Here is a 19,561-nt window from a genome sequence, read left to right as displayed (position 1 = left end):
TAACCTTTAACCCGTAATTTAGGCCTTTAATTATTTATTTTATTTTTGTCAATCTTTTATATTTAGCTATTTATTATTTATTTAAATTATATATATATTGTTCTTTATTTGGGTATTTAATGAATTGAATAGAGTTAATCTTTATATTGTAGCTTAAGTTTATGACCGTTGAATAGGGTTCAGTAGAGTAGCTGTCTTAGCTAGACTGCGCCCTGCTTCTCGGGTACTTAATTATAGAATGTTATTATTGTCAACTACATCTGTAAATTTTGAATAAAAGGCATTTATTATTATTATTATTATTATTCCATTTCTTCCGGCAAACGTCAAGGCATTTAATGATTTGTGGCTAGTGTGCCCATCCAGAAGTAATAAAACTTTTGAGTCGGGAGAAGCTTTAACAAAAGTCTGAAAATGCTTTAACCACAAAGCAAAGAAATCAGATGTCATCCATCCAGTCTCGTTAAATAATCCCAAAGAACCTGGAGGTAAAGCATCTAAAAGTTCCTCCTTTCTATTTTTCCTAGGGAAAATCAAAGCAGGTGGCACAAAATTACCTACACTATTCATGCAGCAAACACATGTTACATGCCGACCTCTTTCAGCACTGGTTAATAATCCTACTCGTTTTCTTCCAGTTTTGGCAAAAATTGTTGAATGCCTTTGCACTGTGGACAAACCACTTTCGTCCATATTGTAAATCCGATGCACATCAATTTTTTCTTTTCCAACATATTAAAAAAATTTTGCACTTGTGGCCTATTAAATGCCATGGCTCTAGCCGCAGACACAGCTTCAGGCTGCCTTAGAGATATTTCAGGATGTCGCATACGAAATCCTCTCAGCCACTCTCGTCCAGCGCTACGATCTTAAAATCTATTTGGAATGCCATTTTTAGTGGCAAACTCATACGCAAGTTTCTTTATATCTGTTGTTGTTATCCCGAACAATCTAGACTCAAGTAATAGTATATGCTCAACTAACTCTCTTTCTTCGTCTTCATTAAATGTGGTTGAAAACTGACCCAAAACTTTCTGACAGCCCTTAGTTCTTTTGTTTGTATCATTTGCTCTTCGCCTTAATGTGGCTTGGGGGACATTGAACAATTTCGATGCTTTCAGCCACCCCATTTGGCCACCTTTTACAGTGTTAATTCCACTTAACATTGCTTGTTCATTCCACGATTGTCTAGTTGATGTTCTTTCACGTTTTCCCACCATAATGTAGCTAAAAATAAACAAAAAATACAATATTCCTTAAATTTAAATTAATTTGATGTTTGTTTGTAAAATGACGTAGTATGCCATTTTACCTTCATGTTATCTGTGTCGTTTTACCCGCAGTAACAGATAGTCCTTTGTTAATGCAGAATAATCTTATTTCATAATATTAAACGACATTTCCGCGCACGTGAATCTGAAGTATACACTTACATTTAAATACTAACCCTGGTTTTACTTTAAAATCAGCACAATTTCGTAATAAAAACAGACTTTCAAAACAGCACATGCAAAATTTCTACACCGCTAAAAATAATTTTTTAAGGTTAGCTTCTACATATCATAAACGTAAAACAAATAGAGTGCCCACATGATATTTGGTCTTGGTTTGTGACATGCAAGCAAACTATTGACTAGATGGCGCCAGCAGTTGGAGAATAAATACCGCTATGTCATTTTACATGCTATGTCATTTTAGGACACCTTCCCCTACTATAATTCTGTTTGCATTATTGTTAGTTTCACAAATTGGTGCTATATCGTTGTCTAAAGTTATATCTTTAAAAATTATCAAGATACCCTGTAATTATAACCACAATGGGACAGTGTACACCCATTAGTGTATCTTTTATTGTTTTAATTGTATGATCGTTTATACATGTTATCTTACCAATATACCATATATGTATTAAAATTATCCCATTAGATACTACTATTATTGTAAAATTTATATAAATCAAAACATTTTCAAACTTGAAACTAAGTTTATTTTAAATAAAACACGACAAGTGTTTACACACAATTTATTTGGGATTAAAATATTTTAAATGCAATTATATCAAATATTTAATTAGGTACATAAAACATAATATAAATAATAATTCAACCTATCAGTATAATCCATATTATGTTTACGAATGTTGTTTCTAAAATAATGTAACTAGCATTTTATTATGGATGGGTACTGACTTGTCCAATTTTCAATAAAATATAAAATACATAATCTCAGGGGATTAATGAGCCTTAATGGATGGAGGATCAAAATGCATTTTTTTATTCACATATAAATAATCTCCTTATCTCCTCAGAAATTCCCGGAGATATTTTACAAGTTTTATAAAGCAGTTTATATCTTAATACAAAAAAAATACTGACTAATATAACTATTATTACTACACAACTTTACGATATTCAAAATGAGGTAGAACAAAACGTATTTAAGGTTAATATTCTAAAAAGTTTGAATAAAAAATAAACTGCTCGTAAAACTACACAAATATACAGGGTGTTTCATAGTTGCCATTACTTTTACATTTATTTACTTCAAGCTGCTAACAACCATATAATTCTAGAAATATCTTTATACTTGTTTCTCTAAAAATGTATGAGTAATATTGGTTATTCATTGTAAAGGCAACTTTGGGACACTTCATAAAGGATAATTAAAAAATAAAATAATAGAATCGCCAAATCTCCATATTATAACGTTTTAAGCTTGAAGCAAATATAAAATTTTGGGCAAGGCATTTAATACAGAGATCTGTCATATCGAACCAATATCAAACGTTTTAACAGATCCATTTAATTTGATCGGCAGTGACATTTAACAGGATATTAATACAAATATACTAGAATATTTTTAGGTTTCGTACACGCGTTATTCACCATCAGACGTCAATTTTATTTAAAATACACAATCGAAGACACTTAACAAAAAAAGCAATATTTTATATACCGCAATTAATTTTAAAATTTTGAAAACATAGTATAACAGGGTTACTAGGAGTAGAAAAATATAATTTAATATTACAATTTTAAGGTCTATAATTTACAATCTGGGCATCACACGCTAACGCTACAAAATCAAATAGTACACAACCCGCACGTGCGTTTTAAAGCCACTCGCCAATTTATTGCTACAATTCTAAGCGCTATATTGTAATTGCAAAGATTGGCGGCGCAGGAAGAAGTTAATCGTTAATATTGAAAAGAAAATGTGCTCTTTATGGTACCCTAAGTTAGAAAGTAAATCTATCTCTCAGATTAGCATTAGCTCTTTGAAAAATATTAGCCGTAGGATGAACCTAGCATAATAACAAACCAGTAGATTATCTCGTATTTTCATGGGCTGAAACGACCTCAGTTTCAGTCTAAAACTGTTAAAGTTTCTATATGAGATGAGAAAATGGGATCTTTACGAAATTTTGCGTAGGTAAGAGTTATTAGGAACACATAGTGCTTGACAGGTTTAAATATTCGCAGCACAGGCCGCAAATCACATTGCCGCTTCTACACATAGTCTCATCACAGATGGCCTTCAAGATGGATCACTCAAAATTTCTGTGACCGCTTGCTCGCGTTGTTTGTTGTGTTGGCTGTATCACGTAAGTTGACTGTTGTGTTTGAGTAATTTGAGCTGTGATTAATGTGCTTTATGAATGAACATAACCTTAAAGTTTTAAGGCAGCAAGGACTCTTAACATTTTGTAGCTCGTAGATTCCGATGTTCTCGGTAGCTGATGTTCTTTACGACGAGTAAGAATATTTGAAGCCTGACAACTATCAACGAAAGTCTATGCGTGATTCTTGGTCCAAGGAAGACATGGCGAAGGCCATTCAAAAAAGGTGTGAAAGAAAATAGGATGGGGTGTCTAAAGGCCTCTAAAGCGTTTAACGTGCGGCAGGCCACACTTTATCGTAACTTCTAGAAAGTTCCTGTAAATCTCGGTCGTTTCAAGCCTACTTTTGATGTAGCCATAGAACAACAATTAGTGGAGCATATACTTTATTTTGAACAGAGATTCTTTGGATTTACCACCACTGATGTGAGACAATTGGCATATCAATTTGCCAAAAAGGCAGGATTAACCCATAGATTTGACGAAGATAAACAAATAACAAGCTGGGATTGGTTAAAAGTGTTTAGGAGGTGAAACTCTATCATCTCATTGAGGGTTCATGAAGCCACATTCTCCAAAGACCAAGAGCTTTTGATACGCCTCAGGTGATGAAGATCTTCGATCTTTTAGGACATTAAATAACTGATAATAATATTCCACTGACAAACATTTAGGAAATATGAACGAAATGAACTTCAGTACCGTCCAAAAGCCACCGAAAATATTTGCCCACAAGGGAAAACAAGTTGAAAAAAAAACAAGTTGCAGAATTAATAGGTACAGTACGATGTCTGCACGTCGCTGTATGTGCCAATGCTGCTGGGAATTTTGTTCCGCCTGCCATTATTATCCCAAGAAAGAACTATAAAGCCGAATACTTGGATGTACCGCTAAGAACTATGCAGCTATGCTACGATACTGGATACATAACTGGTGACTTATTTGTCAAATTAATAAAATACTTCGTTAGATCTACTGCATGTAATGCTACAAATAGATTTATTCTGATCCTCGATTGCCACAGTAGTCACAAGGACCTAGAGGCTCTGGAGTTTGCTAAGGTCAGTGGAGTCATGTCATATTGCTGTGTCTGCCCATCGGACACTTGGATAGAAAATTACACTTAACGTGTCATTTTGGGGAGAGCATATGGAAATGCTGCCGCGGTCGGAAATATGACGAGTAGATTTGAAAAAAACGGATATTATCCATTGAACCCACATATTTTTTCGTATCATTTGTGTCTGCCCATCGAAGTCACTGACAATGTTATCGAGATGGAAACGGATGATGGATCATGCAAAAAGCAAAATGATAAAGATATTCCTGGAACTTCTGTTTCGAGCCCAGTGTAGCATACGATAAATCCAATGCTGGTTCAGCGTGATTGTCAAGTCATTACTAGATCGTCCACTTCCCAGGAGATGCTAAATTATATTTGAAGTTGTCCTTATATGGACGAAGTTAAAGGCCAAGTCCAAAACAAAAAAGAGAAAGAAAATCGCAAGAGCGTTAGAATTTAAAATCTGATGAAGCGAACTATCTTTAAAATATAATGTTAAGTCAACTATAATATTTAAAACCGCCTTAAAGTTAATTGAAAAATGCATATTTTTCAGGACTTTTACAACACTTTTCATGCAGTTATAAGCATGTATCAATCACTTAACTAAAATATTTAAAAAATAATTAAGCCAAACAATGCAACGAAGTACCAAAAAAAAAACACACCGCACGACATCTGTGGAGAGGCACGGAAGGTAAGGGATTCTTCCGGACAGTGTTCGCCGCTAGGAGGCCAGTTGACTGTGCAGTCGAAATATTGGCGTCATATTTAAATCGGACATAAATAGTAGTAGTAAATAAATACGGTGTACATAAATATTTCTCGTAGTAAGTGGATTGGATGGATCAGGATGATTCCAAGGCCGAACTTAAGAAAGATTTTATGCAGGACGCTGATGATGACTTAGACCCTGTATACCTTTATTGCAACAAATTAATAATATTAAATCGAAGTCAGGAGAGTACCGGGAGTGCGGGCGTTTCACTAAAAGCTAGGATGTTCAATTGTGAATTGTGCACCGATAATTAAATATGTCAACTAACGCTTGGGTGTCATCTTACCCATCATGGAGATGATCTTTTCTTTTAAAAAATTATTGAATTTTCTTTAGGCTCAGGATTCACTTTGTTACTTTGTAAATAAACGTTTTCAATACGACCTTACATTTATTAAATATCATCTTTGGATTTTCAAATATTTGCCTTAAAACAAAAAATATGTCATCTTAAGCATAATTTCCCTACAATTCATGGCACTATTTTCTTCGGTAAATTTCAGTTTTTTCCTATGTGCTTTGTCATTTTGTCCTATGTGCTAAAATAACGGGATCGGGAGAAGGTTGGATCTATTTAAATTTAAATATTAGTAACTCCAGATGAGGTAATGGCATTTAGATTAGGTCTTGTCTTAAAATACCCTTTCTTACTCTACAGTTTACCTTATAAAGAATATTAATATACATTCGACGGTAGACGCTAGGAGGCGCTGTCTGACTTAAAAACAGCTGTTTAAATTATTAGTTATTTTTTGAAAATGATCATGAAAAGGAAGATGACTTTCACATATCATTACTCCATTAAGAATTCTTGACTAAGTTTCAAGTTCATTATTACGGCATTTTAATTATTACTTATGCTCTAGTGATATTCTGGTATATTTTCAATATAAAAGTAAATGAATTGCTTGTTTATCATATTTAATTATTGTGTATGTGAGCCTCTTGTACGGCTCTGGTAAAAACCAATTGACCAGCATCTAAATTAGAATATGAACAAAGACCTAACCTACCCCCACCGTTTTAATTATCAGAAAGGACAAAAAAATTTAATTTACTGGCGATTATGTATTCATTATTTATAATACCTCTTACTTAGGCAAAATGTTGTAAAAATGCTATTGTCTTACATGTCATAATATGTTGCGCCCTCTAGCGGGGCATTTTGATGGGATTTTTTTTCTGAAAATCATAGGACTAATACCTTTCGAAATACGGCCAAGAGCCACTCTTAGTAGAACACACAGTACAATTAAATAATTTTGAAAATGACACCTTTATAAATGAAACTGGCGATAGTTAACCTAGCGGATTATTATTATACTATATCAATTTTAGAAACAAAAAAAAAAGATTTTTTTTTTACCTGTCACTTTGGTTTTATTGCCAAAATATTTCACAAAATGATCTATGTGTATTAAAAAAGTACAATTTAATTTATTTAAACATAAACTATTACTGGAGTGGCCTTATGCATGTTATTAAATTAATTAATGAATAGATTAGTATTGTAAGCAAAGACAATTTAGCATTTCCTTTACCTAAATTATTTTTGGTATGAGGGTGAACGTTAAACGAAATAAACACACTACAGAAAATACCTGAGGGTTTGTACTAGACCGCAAGAAAGTGGTCTTGGAATAGCGTAAATAATGTTTATCTAGGGATTATGAACACACTGTATGTTACCATATTTAGCCCTTATATAGATCTAATCCAGATAAACCTAAAGCTTTCTAGATTTAAAGTCACATAATGGTACTCAAGTTTATAAATTCATGCCAATTCGGTGTTCTCTAGCAGTTTCGTTCCAAATAAAAAGAGACACATCAAGATTTAGCTAATCTTTCATACAGAATGGAAGATAAAGAATTAGTGAATAGGAATCTGCTAAAGAAACCTTTTAAAACAATAAAATTTGTGCTGCAGCAACTGAAGATAATTTTGTGAAAATTATCTGTTGCTGTGTAGCATTAAACTGCCAAAAATAAAGAACGGATTTACTTAACCGGAGCCACAGTGTTTTGAGTTGCTCCAGGAATTCTGCCCAACACTTTTGACAGATCGACTCCTGTCAATGCGTTGACGGCAGGTGGGATCTGACCAACCAAACGAGTAATTTCGCCGGTGGTATTGTCCTGCCCACCTATGAGAACAATTTCTTCTGTTTTGGCTAATGGCGCTGCTACTTCGGCGGCAATCTGGAAATGGAAGTAGAAAAATAAATATTAGATTCTGCTATGTTTAAAATTAATAAAAACTATTTCTACACGTTAACATTATTATAATTATGTGAAAATTTTCCCTGTTTTTTTTTTGGCATTTTATACTAACAACACATAATAGTTGATGTTAATAGATCGTTATTTCTGTGTCCTGCTTTTCCATTGATTCGATAAAAATTAGTTTACTCCATTGTAGAGAATGAAAATTACTGAACTGTATTATAACAAGGAATGTTTGTATAAATGCAAAATTAATGCTAGGTAAATAAAAAACACGGGGGTTTCCTAATTACAGTATGAAACATCATAAGATGATTACAAATACTGCTTTTTAAACGTCAACGCCCTCAGAAACAAAGCAATTTTTATAGGCACTTATGATATGATATATCTAAAGCTTTTAATAAGCATACTTAGTCTAGAATAGTATCTTTAGCTAGCCCTAGAATAGTAAATTTTATGCGTTTTAAAATGACCAGTTTTAACTCTGATTATTATATTAAAATTAAGAATGTAAAAAATCTATTAAATACTTCTATTTTGAAACGTATGAGCTTTATATTCTAGGAATAGGGATAATAAAATACTCCTTGAGACTAAGATAGTTGATAATGAGGAAGAATTATGTCGAATTTTTTCAAATACTTCTAAAAATAAAATTAAACAGTAAACAAATTTAATAATATTATTATAATATCATCAGAAACTTAATTAAGTAATATCAAAATTTAAAACAAAACCAAATGCAAATTTTCAAACTAGGAAGCTACAGATATATGTTTTAACTTTACCATCATTCTCTTAAATGATATTTCAACATATTTTTTTAGCCTCAGCGTTAACATTGCAAATCTGTAAGACCTTTAAATGAAAATGAAAATCTAAATTACTTCTTTGCTTGTATTTTTTAATATAAGAGATCATCCAAAATCCGGGTACACTAAGGATTTAAAATTTTTGATCCCTTATAGCTTTTACGTCAGTGATTTTTGATTTATAGTGATTTATGCCTAAATTATAATTTTCGACCTGAATTCCTATTTAACAGAAAATAAAATTAGTCGTCAAAAATGTCAAATTTTGACCGCACCAAATCGTTGTCAATTCTACCTGAAACCGCGTTTTGGTTTATTTCATAGTAAATTCAGAATCTGTCATGAGTAAGAAACTTAAAACAACTAGTTCTAGCAAAGTTACTTTCATGAAATAAAGTTCAGAATTGTATTTTACTTTTTACTTACTACTCACAGAGTAGGATATTGAAACTTGCCACACCTTTTTGTAGTATATACGTTTAAAAGAGGTCAAGTATTATCGGCAATTTTTGTTTAAAAGTATTTTCGTTATTAACTTGTATAAAATGTTTTTTAATTTAAAAAAAAACTTGAAAATCTTAAGTTTTGTTAAAATCTATCTTTTAAGAATATTCTCATCGCCCCTATCATTGCCCCTTCTATATAAAACCGCCAACGTCTTTGTTATTTTCTATGGTCCAAATATTAATACAGTCCATTGGAGAAGTTTGACAAATCTAAAATTACTCAAAAACGGTTAGATGTAGACATAGGGCCATTATACATAGAATGAAATGTTTGAAATAACAGATAGATGAATATAGTTATATTTAAGATATTATTTGTTTAATATAGCTACAATACTTAATAATTTAAAAAAAAATAAGGAGTACTTTCAAAAAAATTGTTAGTCATGGGACACCGTGAATATTAAAAATATATTATAATAATATATTTTTTAAAATATTAATATATATATATAAGTTCCGGTATTAGTTTTCATTCTAAGTGACAAAAACATTATTTTTGGCCTGACCACATTCATATGATTCAGTCCAAAAGGCTAATACGTCTTTATGTAGTTGTGGTACACTACACAGTTTAGGGCTATTATTAGAGATCATGGAAGTAAGTAAGATGGACAGTTATAGAATATAATATTCTGGAACAACTAATGTCACCATTGAATACCAACATAGTACAGATATATGCACCTACTAATCTCAGTAAAGAGGAAGTAGAAGAATTTTACTCTCGGATTAAAGATCTTACGAAGAAACTCCCTAAACAAGAAGTCTTTATCTTAATGGGTGTCTTCAATGCCAAAATAAGCATAGGAAAAGAAGAGAAACACATTGAAACATAAGAGTGGAAACCAGTGCATTTGCGTCCGAACATAACTTGGTAATAATAAACACCTTCTATAAGTTACCAGACATACGACAATACCTGGACTCCCAGAAACAATGGAGAAGACAAGACCATACCATCCAAAGCCAGATAGATTTTACCTCAATAAAGTGAAGATGTAGACTCACCTTCACAAGCATCAAAACATACCCGGGTACTGTATATCGGTAACCACAATACACTCGGAGAATATAGGACAAAATTCAAGATTATACTTAAAACAAAACAACCAAAATATAATCTTAGAACGATGCAGTAAGGAACCATGTAGACATCAAGGACAAGGGCAAACTGATTCCGGAGGAGACTAATAGAAGAACAAATAATGATACTTGTTGAACCATCAACCAATGCCAAAGAATGAAAAAGGAAACAGTTCTTCAACATACAAAAGCATAAAAAGGACAACTCGAGAGGCCAAACAAAAGGAATTGGATGAGAAATGAGAAGAAATAAAAGCAAAGCAGATTCGATGAGTTCAATTTAAATAGGAAAGACAGAAAAGTTACAGGAAGATCAAAATAAAAATGTGGAAAAACTCGTAAATAATGCAGAATTACTGATTGAGTATAAAATAAGCTGAAATAGATAGAACCAGAAAGAGATAAATATAAACCAGGTAGAGATCAAGCTGAGTGCGGACCTATGTAGATATCATGAGAGAGGAAGTTAAAGCTGCCATTAATACTCTGAGGAAAGAAAAAAGCGCCAGTTCCGCATGGAGTACATTCCAAATTCCTCAGACTTCTTGACGATGAGTCCATCACATACTTGGCATTAAAAATGCCAGTCAGTCAGCCAACACATTACTGGAAACATTCTAAAGAATGGGAAATTTATAATGTTACTAAAGAAATAGGGAGCTAAAGCGTGTGGTGACCACAGAACAATTATTAGTCTTATGTCACATGTTAAAGCTGTTTTTCAAAATCAATCATCGACAAAATCTATAGGATATGTGAAGAAAAAGTGTCATACACAATTTAGATTTATGAAGGACATGGGTAGAAGTTTGTCTACAAGTTTTGTTCAGCGTCTATAAGTATCGTTATCAGTCTGATATGAGCTGTGAGACTACCAGAAGGCATTCGATAGAATAAAACACGAAAAGATGATAGACCTCTTGATGAATATGGGAATGGATGATAAAGATCTAAAAAATCAACCGAAACGTTACTGGAATCAATCACCTACTATTAAAATTAATATGATAATATGGATTAATCTCTACTTGGAGGAAAACAGAGGACTTTAAAAATACCGACATAGGAGTTTGCTGAATGGAAAACAAATGAACAATATCCAGTACCCAGATGATACTGTGGTTTTCACTGATAACGTTTTAGCAGTAGCTATGGCTTCGAATTATTAATGTTAGTAAAACCAAATTCTTTGTAATCAGTAGAAATACTGGTGGAAGATACGGCTTAATGATAAAAAATAAACCAATAGACAGAGTAACATAGTCCACCTATCTGGGAACCATAATCAATGATAATTGAGACCACTCACTGGAGATCAGCCTGCAACCAAATGTCTAAACTATTTAAAAGTAACAAATTCGACATCGACATTAAAATCAGACTTCTCCGATGCTATATTTTCTTGATTTTTTCCATGAGACGGAGTCATGGACATTAACTGAAGCAACACAAAGGACTTGAAGCTTTCGAAATATGGGTTTACGAGAGGATGCTGAGAATATCATGGATGTACAGTGACTAACAAGGCAGTGACCAACAAGACAAGACTTGAAAGTAACGAACACCATCATGAGAAGAAAGCTTGCATACCTCGGACTTATTATGAGGAACGAAAGCAAATATCACCTTTTAAAGCCCGTACTCCAATTGAAATTTTATGGGAGAAGAACACCAGCACGAAGGAAATATGATGGCTTAAAGTCAAGAAAGAGTCAAATCATAAATCTTCTTGAAAGACTTGTATAAATAATAAAGGTATAATTTAATTTAAATAACTAAAAATACATATAGACAGACCCAGAACATGTTCCTTACTTGTCTGATAAGTTTTATTATTTGAAAAATCAATAAGATAGACCATTTTCATAAGACATACTAATCAATATAATGAGTCTATTTTTATTAAATATATATAGGCACAATGACCAAAAATGAAAAAAGGCCTAAAAAAAGATTTTAGGTAGAGACACCCCAGAATGGAATACAGTACTAAAAATTAGCATTTCAGTAACATTTACCCTATAACAGACAAGCTAGTTTTTATTTAAATAAGTCAAATTTTAGTTTCCAACCTATATACAGGGTGTTACAAAATTCGGTGCAAATATTTTAAGAGAGTATTGTTGGAGTCAAACTAAGACTTTTTTTTCCTATAAACATGTGTACCAAAATGTGCCTTCTCAGAGCTACAGCCCACGCAAATTGCTTAAAGAAAATCGTTTATTTGGAACCGTGACTACAGTTATGCGTCAAATGTCTTGAACATTTGCAAGTCTCTGTTTTCTGATTGCTCTTTTTATTTTGCGTCCGAAAAATGGTGTAAATCCGATTTTAGGGTAGGATTTAGGAGGGCTTACCCTTCTGATGGCTTATGTTTGCAATAAGAAATTTAAAAATCTAGCCACACCATCTCCGTTAACCAGGAAAAAAGTGTCCTAAATTTTTGTCCTTTGCATTCTTTTGATACAGTTAACCATTTTTGTGAAAATCGCATGTAAACAAAAAGGGAGCATTATAAATCCGGATTAAACTATCAAATTAGAAAAAATGGAGTAGGCCGCGACCGCTTTAATTTTTGTCAAATCATATTAATTGTATCGAAAAAATGCAAGAAACGATCATTTTAGATTTTTTTATGGCTAACTAAATGGTGTTCTAGATTTTTAAGAATCGGAAACATAAGATATAGGCAATCATAATGATAAGCCGTCCTAAATCTGGGTTTATACCATTTTTAGGACGAAAAATGTCAAGAGAGCCCAAAAAAACGGAGACTTTCAAAAAACGCAAAATTTCAAACGATTTAACCCATAACCATAGTTAATGGTCCAAATAATCTATTTTCTTCCAGCAATTTGCGCTGTCAATGCGCTGAATTTTAGGACACATGTTTATAGGAAAAAAAATCTTATTTTGACTCCAATAATACGCTCTTAAAATATTTGCACCGAATTTTGTAACACCCTCTCACGTATATGTGAGAGCTTCAGCAAGTTTTCTCTTTAAAGAGTTTTCTCTGAGAGGTATGACTGGAAGACTTAATAAGCTTCAACAGTAGTATTCCGTGACACAGTCCAATGCTTTTGACAGATTGCAGAAAATAGCTGGAGCAGAATTTCATTAATTTAGGGAATTATTATATTATATGATATATTAAATTACTGTTTAGTGAGGTTGAAAAAACTCGCTACCTTAGATAGAGTGGAAATTAATGAAATAGGTCCAGACTTCAACGGATGAGTTAAAACAAATCCTTTATGTACCAGTAAATATTGGCAAATGAAGCAAGAAGGAAACAGTCTCTAGTGAAGGAATAATTAGCAGCAATAAATTAATTGAAAAATATTTGTTTTTTTATTATTTTTTGTGTTTTATAACAGGTACTTTTAATCAATGTATTTTTTTCTAAAATTGAACAGAACTATTTTTTTCCACTTGTGACTTGGATTTGTTATTGTAATAATAAAAAAAGTATACAAAAAATTAGTATTAGTCTTACCTTTGGTAAAGCCTCCAAAACAATATTCATAATAGCAGCGTCACCATATTGCTTATAGACAGCAGCCTTCATTCTCATCCTTTCAGCATCAGCTTTACCGATGCTAGCGATAGCAGACGCTTCGGCTGTACCGATCATTTTGATTCGTTCACTTTCGGCCTGAGCTTTTTGTACGGTTTGAGTACTAATATAAAAAAAAATTAATATAAATCATCTTTTATAATTGGATTTTGTGGTAAACTCACCCTTTTCCTTGTGCCAACATTTGCATCTTGTAGCTTTCAGCTTCGGCTGGTAGACGCACGGTGGCGTTCAGCTCTTTCTCCTTCCTGAGTACCTCCTGGGTCTCGATCTCGATTTGTTTCTTTCTCTCGACTACCTCAATTTGGATTTCTTCGTTTCGGATTTTTTGTCGGATTTTGGCTGCTTGGAGTTCGTAGGCCAATTGGGCTTGAGCTTTCTATAATGGGATCAAAATATGATATAGGTAAGTAGAGGCAGTGGTTGTGTGTAAAAACATAAGCCTGATAAGGGCTAACATTAAATTTGAAGCATTGGCTAAAGTCTGGCAATGGGCTACAAGATATTCTTTAACTCTTAAGCAGAACTACTATCTCTATGTTTTTGTTTGTATTTGCTACTTACCGCCGTATTAATTTCTTGATCGAAATTGGCACTTTGCAGCTTGAACATTCGGGCGTTATCTTCGATTTTTGTGTCGGTTGAATACTTAATGTCCATCGCCGATTTTTGACATTCTGCTTCCTAAAAATATATGAAAATGTGCCGAAAAAATCAAAATAAGAATAGAAGAAATGTTGGAGTCAAAAAGAAATTAATCAAAAATACAGGGTGTCTCAATAAGTTTATCCGAAAAAAATGTTTATTGTAACGTTGATCAAAAATAAGATGTTGATATTCTATAACGAGTGTGGTACGAATATAAGCGAAATTCTAGAAACTTCATTGAACAAGTACTCATTTCAAAACAAGAAAAGTAAGAAATACTATCTCACTGATTACGGAATGAAGTTATTGCTTTATCGGAATGCATATATTTCGTAGTAGTCGTACAAAAAAATTATTCTCAAACTAAATGGTGAAAAGGCTTAAGAGTGGGATAGTAGTTTATCTAAAAAAAAAGATACAACGAAGAATTGGCCTGCTGTTTGAGGATTACCAGTGTTGTCTCAGTGTATAATGGTGGAAGTAAGGGAAAGTTGCAAAAAATGAAACAGACTTACAAAAGGCAAATCAATGCTTTAGGTAATGAAAGAATATATTATTATATATAAACGCAACTGATATTCAAGGATTTACAAATCCTCTACTTCGGTATCAATCTATAAATTTCGATTATGCAGGTTTCGAAATATTACTCCAAAAACTCGAAATCCATGGATTCGAGAGTAGAAACTGCTTTCAGGTTTGAGCAAGAGGATTCACTCTGTCTTGTAATATGAAACGTTATCAAATCAGCGTTTTAAGTGGTATAATACTATAGGGTCCACCTTCTGAAACCCATTCTATTTCTCTTGTATTCTAATAACAGTGTCAGTTGTCAGATTATGTGGAAAATTTACACGGTGTGCTGAGGATGCAACAATTTGACGAGTACATTGGCTGATATTTTAATCGGCCTAGAAATCATTTGGGAATTTTGATGTATATATTATTTTACAGAAGGATTTATTAAGAAAACATTTTCGATTAACGGGGCGTTATGTCTTCAGGAATTGGTGGGCTAGAGAAGTTTATACACAAGGTGTCAATTTGAAAAGGTACCACCCTCTATATTTCTGCCCCTGTATAAAATTTAAAATTTTCCAAAAACACGTCAAATTTATTTTTCAGGGGACATTTTTTACGTTAGTTTTCAATCAAATTGCAGAAGCCCTCTGGCAAGAGCGGACATAACCTCTAAAATCTTAAATGGAAAAGGGGGTCGAGTGATACCTCATTTAAAAAATCTTTTCATTACTTTTTCAAAAATACCACATAGCCGACCTTTTAATTGAGAAGTTTGCGCAAAATTAAGCAAACATGATAGATTTCCTCAACTAGTACTTGCGTGGTAATCACTTTAGTAACGATTGACAAATTAGTTAAAAAGTTGTCAAAAACTTAAAAAAGTCGAGCGTTGTATGCTCTTAAGTATTTTTAAAAAAATGGTGTTTAATCTTGAGCAAAGAACGGAAATTATTTTTATTTACGGGAAAAGTTAAAGATGTGCAAGAAGAATCGCAGCAGTGTTTAAGATATCCTAATAGTCAATCATAAATATGTTTTGAAACTAATTGCTTTATGGAGTTTATGGAAACTGGTTTGGTTGCAAACAAAAAAAGGAAGTAACCGTCGTGTTTCAAGTGAAGCTGCACATCTGAAAGTTTTAGGCACCTTTAATGCAATGTTCTCTACATCACATCGCAGTGTGTCACGCCAGGTAGGAATGTCTCACGAAACAGTAAGAAAAGCACTAAAGTTACGTCAATTTCACCCGTATAAAATGCAAATTCTTCAAGAGCTCTTTGGTAACGATTTTGATAAAAGAATTGAGTTTTGTGAAATAATGACAATTTTATAAATGAAAACCAAAATATTTTACAGAATATTTGCTTTACTGATGAGTGTTCATTTTTTTTGACATGTCAACACACAAAATTGTGACGCTACCGGAGTAATGAAAATCCGCGAATTTTTTTGGGCTGGTATTATTGGAAATTCTATTAGAGGACCATTATCTATTGAAAAAAATCTAACCGGTGAACTCTACCTTAATCTGCTGGAAGACACAATATACCCCTTAATACGAGTAGTATCTAGCTTAGAAAATCAAACTTATACAGCGAGTAGTATGATTTTGCAAGAAAATTTAATAGACTTCCAACAAGATGGAGCCACACTATTTTCTTCCGGTTAGAGAGTGGTTAAATGATAGATTTCCTGGCAGATGGATTGGTCGACGGGAAGCAATTGAATGGCCACCATGATCACCCGATTTATCACCTTTAGATTTTTTTTATGAGGGCATGTAAAATCAAGTTTTTAAAACACAACCAATTTGGAAGATTTAAAAAGAAGAATCACAGCGGCGTGTAGACAAATCCAGGCAGAAGTTTTTTAAGATGTTAAAAAGGAGTTCGAGAGCAGACTTTATTACTGTTTGGAAAAGAATGGACTACATTTTGAACATTTTATAAATTAAAGAGTTACCTTTTTTTACTTTTTTATGTTCTCATTACAATCTATCTCATTACAAGTTATTACTTATAAAGTATTACCAAAAAGATTAAATACTTGTTTTTAAAAAGGTATCTTTAAATACCCCCCTTTCCATTTAAGATTCCAGAGGTTATGACCGCCCCCGCCAGAGGATTGCTGCAATTTGATTGTAAACTAACCTAAAAAATGTCCCCCTTAAAAATAAATTTGACGTTTGGAAATTTTTAAACTTTATACAGGGACAGAAATATAGAGGGTGGTACCTTTTCAAATTGACACCCTGTATAAACCCTGCAATGTAAAATACTCACAAATTATTTTTTAAATTATTGTTAAATCAGAACAAGTTATACCCAACTAATAAGTTCTAGAAACTACAGTGAAAGTAGACTTTTTGACGTACGGCGACTTTATGCATATAAATTATTAATAAAGCAGAAATAACATAAGTAGTGCACCCATTACAGGCTATAATAATTATTTTGCTGCATATAGAATTTATGCACAGGTAGCAATTGAGATTGCAAAGAAAACGTGCATTTTACTTTACTCACCTATTTGCAAAATTAACAGATAGGATCAAAATAACAAATATTAGAAATTTATTAGCTTTTAAAAATATTTTAAATTACTGAATTTTAAATTGTATACCAACTCAAGTAATATCATGTCTAGACTTTTTTACGTATGTGTCTAGACTGATTAGAAATTTAAATGTCCGAAAAGAAATTTATTTGTCCACTTACACTACTAAATATTAAAAAAAACTATAAATTACCATTGCTAGAGCCCCGAATAACCCAGGTACTTGACTCTTTGTTTGTAACGGACGTCAACTCTTGAATCTTTTATCAGTTTATGACCAAAAAAGTTTAAAAGAGGGATTAAAAGGTTGTTTGTTGCAAGGGCCTATTATGACGTTAAAAAATTTTACAGGAATCGTTTTTGTCATATAAGCCAATTATTACGTGTGGCTGTGTCAGTTTTTAAAATTAATTTTTGTAATTTACACTTTTGGCAAATGACTGCCAGTTTAACTAAATTTGTAATTGATTTATGACAGTTTACTTTAAGATTATTATTACGTAACAATAGGTTCATTTTATACATTTTTCTTATTTATGATGATTATAATAAGTACTTTAACTTTTTTCCTGTTAGTTATATTTTTTAAGGCAATTTTTTAACTGAATATATTTTGTCGCTATAGGGCTTAAGTAAAATCTGTATTGTTGTAACGAATTCATAATGAGTTACTTATTTTATTGGGTATTCCGTCACTCATAGCAAAAATCAATTTAGAAAATACCATCTCACACGCTCAAAAATTGAAAAGAAGAAGAAAATAGATTTATTTTATTTATACCGTATTTAAAAGATGTATATGATATTTAAAAGAACGTATTTAAAAGATGTGACATGCCGCCGCCTTTGAAAGTATCCAGGTAATATGACATTCTTTCAACAAGATAATAAATAATAGTAATCAAACTAAAAATTAGAAAATAATTTTTAATTACAAAGAGTTTCTATTACAGTAGTAGAAGGTCGGACAATCAATTATAATTAATTACTCTCAAACTTGCTCTCTTTCAAATAGAAATCATAATAAAAATTAAGTTATTGACAGAATAAGTCAAATCAAAGTAAAAAGCGCCTATATAAGCCCACTACAGGTTCTACAGGTGAGGCCATTACTTGTTTCCGGATTATTTTCCGAAATGTATAGCCAAAAACCGTTTATTATCCCTTATGTTTTATCTTTTATTATTATTCATATATCGAATTTAAAAATATAAATTTGCAATATATGCACTAAATTATTCAGCCTGGATGTGAGCAAGGGCCCTGGACCAAATGATCTTTCACCAGTTTTCCTTAAAAAGTGCAGTCTATTAGTCACCCTTCTTTTTATAATTTTCAACTTATCCTTGAACTCTGGTGAATTTTCTGGCTACTGGAAGACATGTTTTATAACACCAATTTTAAAAAGTGACAACTCACAAGTCAACAACTATAAATCAATAAATATTCTTAGTACCATCCCAAATATGTTAGAAGGATTTGTTTATAAGCTCCTTACACCTGATTTTCATGGTTCATTATTAAATCAGCAATTTGGTTTCATTGCTGAGTGCTCTGCTGAATTAATGATACCTTTCGTTATACTTAATTTAATTTAAGTTCGATAAGTTTTAAATACAATAATTTACTTGAGGTATAATAGATTTTTTTATATACCTAGGAGCTGAGGTTTAATCTATTATTATCTGAGCTCGTTTCTTCTTTTCAATAACCTAACTTTATTATGAATATTAAAATATGTAGTAGCTTGTGTACAAATAGTGAAACCCGTTGCCTATTATAATGTGAATAAACACTGCTATCATTTTGGCACATAGATTTAGATGTCTTCCGTGTCTTCCCTTCTTATATAGGATACACTTTTTAAACGTGTTTGTTTTTTCTTATTACTTACGTTGAGCTTTAGCGTAATAATTTCATTTATTATAGAACATATACACAATTTGGCAACTCCGACTGCATATATCAGAGAAATCAAGAAATGAAATGCATTTATTGGTAATAATGTGTCATTGAAAAACAATGTTTTATTTTATGCATATTAACAGAAATATTATACGTTACAATTGAAGCGATGTCTGCCCATTTTAGAAAATCTTTTCATCACTTCTTCTGAAGTTACCTCAATATCATAATTGATATTTAGAAGAGCCAATCCATTCA

General features: G+C 32.2%; 1 protein-coding gene across 2 annotated transcripts in view; it reads right to left on the bottom strand.

The window, feature by feature from the left end:
* Positions 1-2,009: 2,009 nt before the first annotated feature.
* Positions 2,010-19,561, bottom strand: part of LOC126740428 (flotillin-2) — a 512,088-nt gene continuing 494,536 nt past the window's right edge. For both annotated transcript variants that reach the window (XM_050446453.1, XM_050446454.1), the window contains 4 exons: positions 14,237-14,356; positions 13,837-14,051; positions 13,592-13,775; positions 2,010-7,661 (listed from right to left, as the gene is read on the bottom strand). In XM_050446453.1, the coding sequence (XP_050302410.1) occupies positions 7,461-7,661; positions 13,592-13,775; positions 13,837-14,051; positions 14,237-14,356 (720 nt within the window). In that variant the 3' untranslated portion in view covers positions 2,010-7,460. The remainder of the gene's footprint in view (positions 7,662-13,591; positions 13,776-13,836; positions 14,052-14,236; positions 14,357-19,561) is intronic.

This window comes from Anthonomus grandis, chromosome 9, assembly GCF_022605725.1.
Source record: "Anthonomus grandis grandis chromosome 9, icAntGran1.3, whole genome shotgun sequence".
NCBI lineage: Eukaryota > Metazoa > Arthropoda > Insecta > Coleoptera > Curculionidae > Anthonomus > Anthonomus grandis.
The sequence above is the reverse complement of the archived record's forward strand: the minus strand, read 5'-3'. Positions and strand labels throughout refer to the sequence as shown.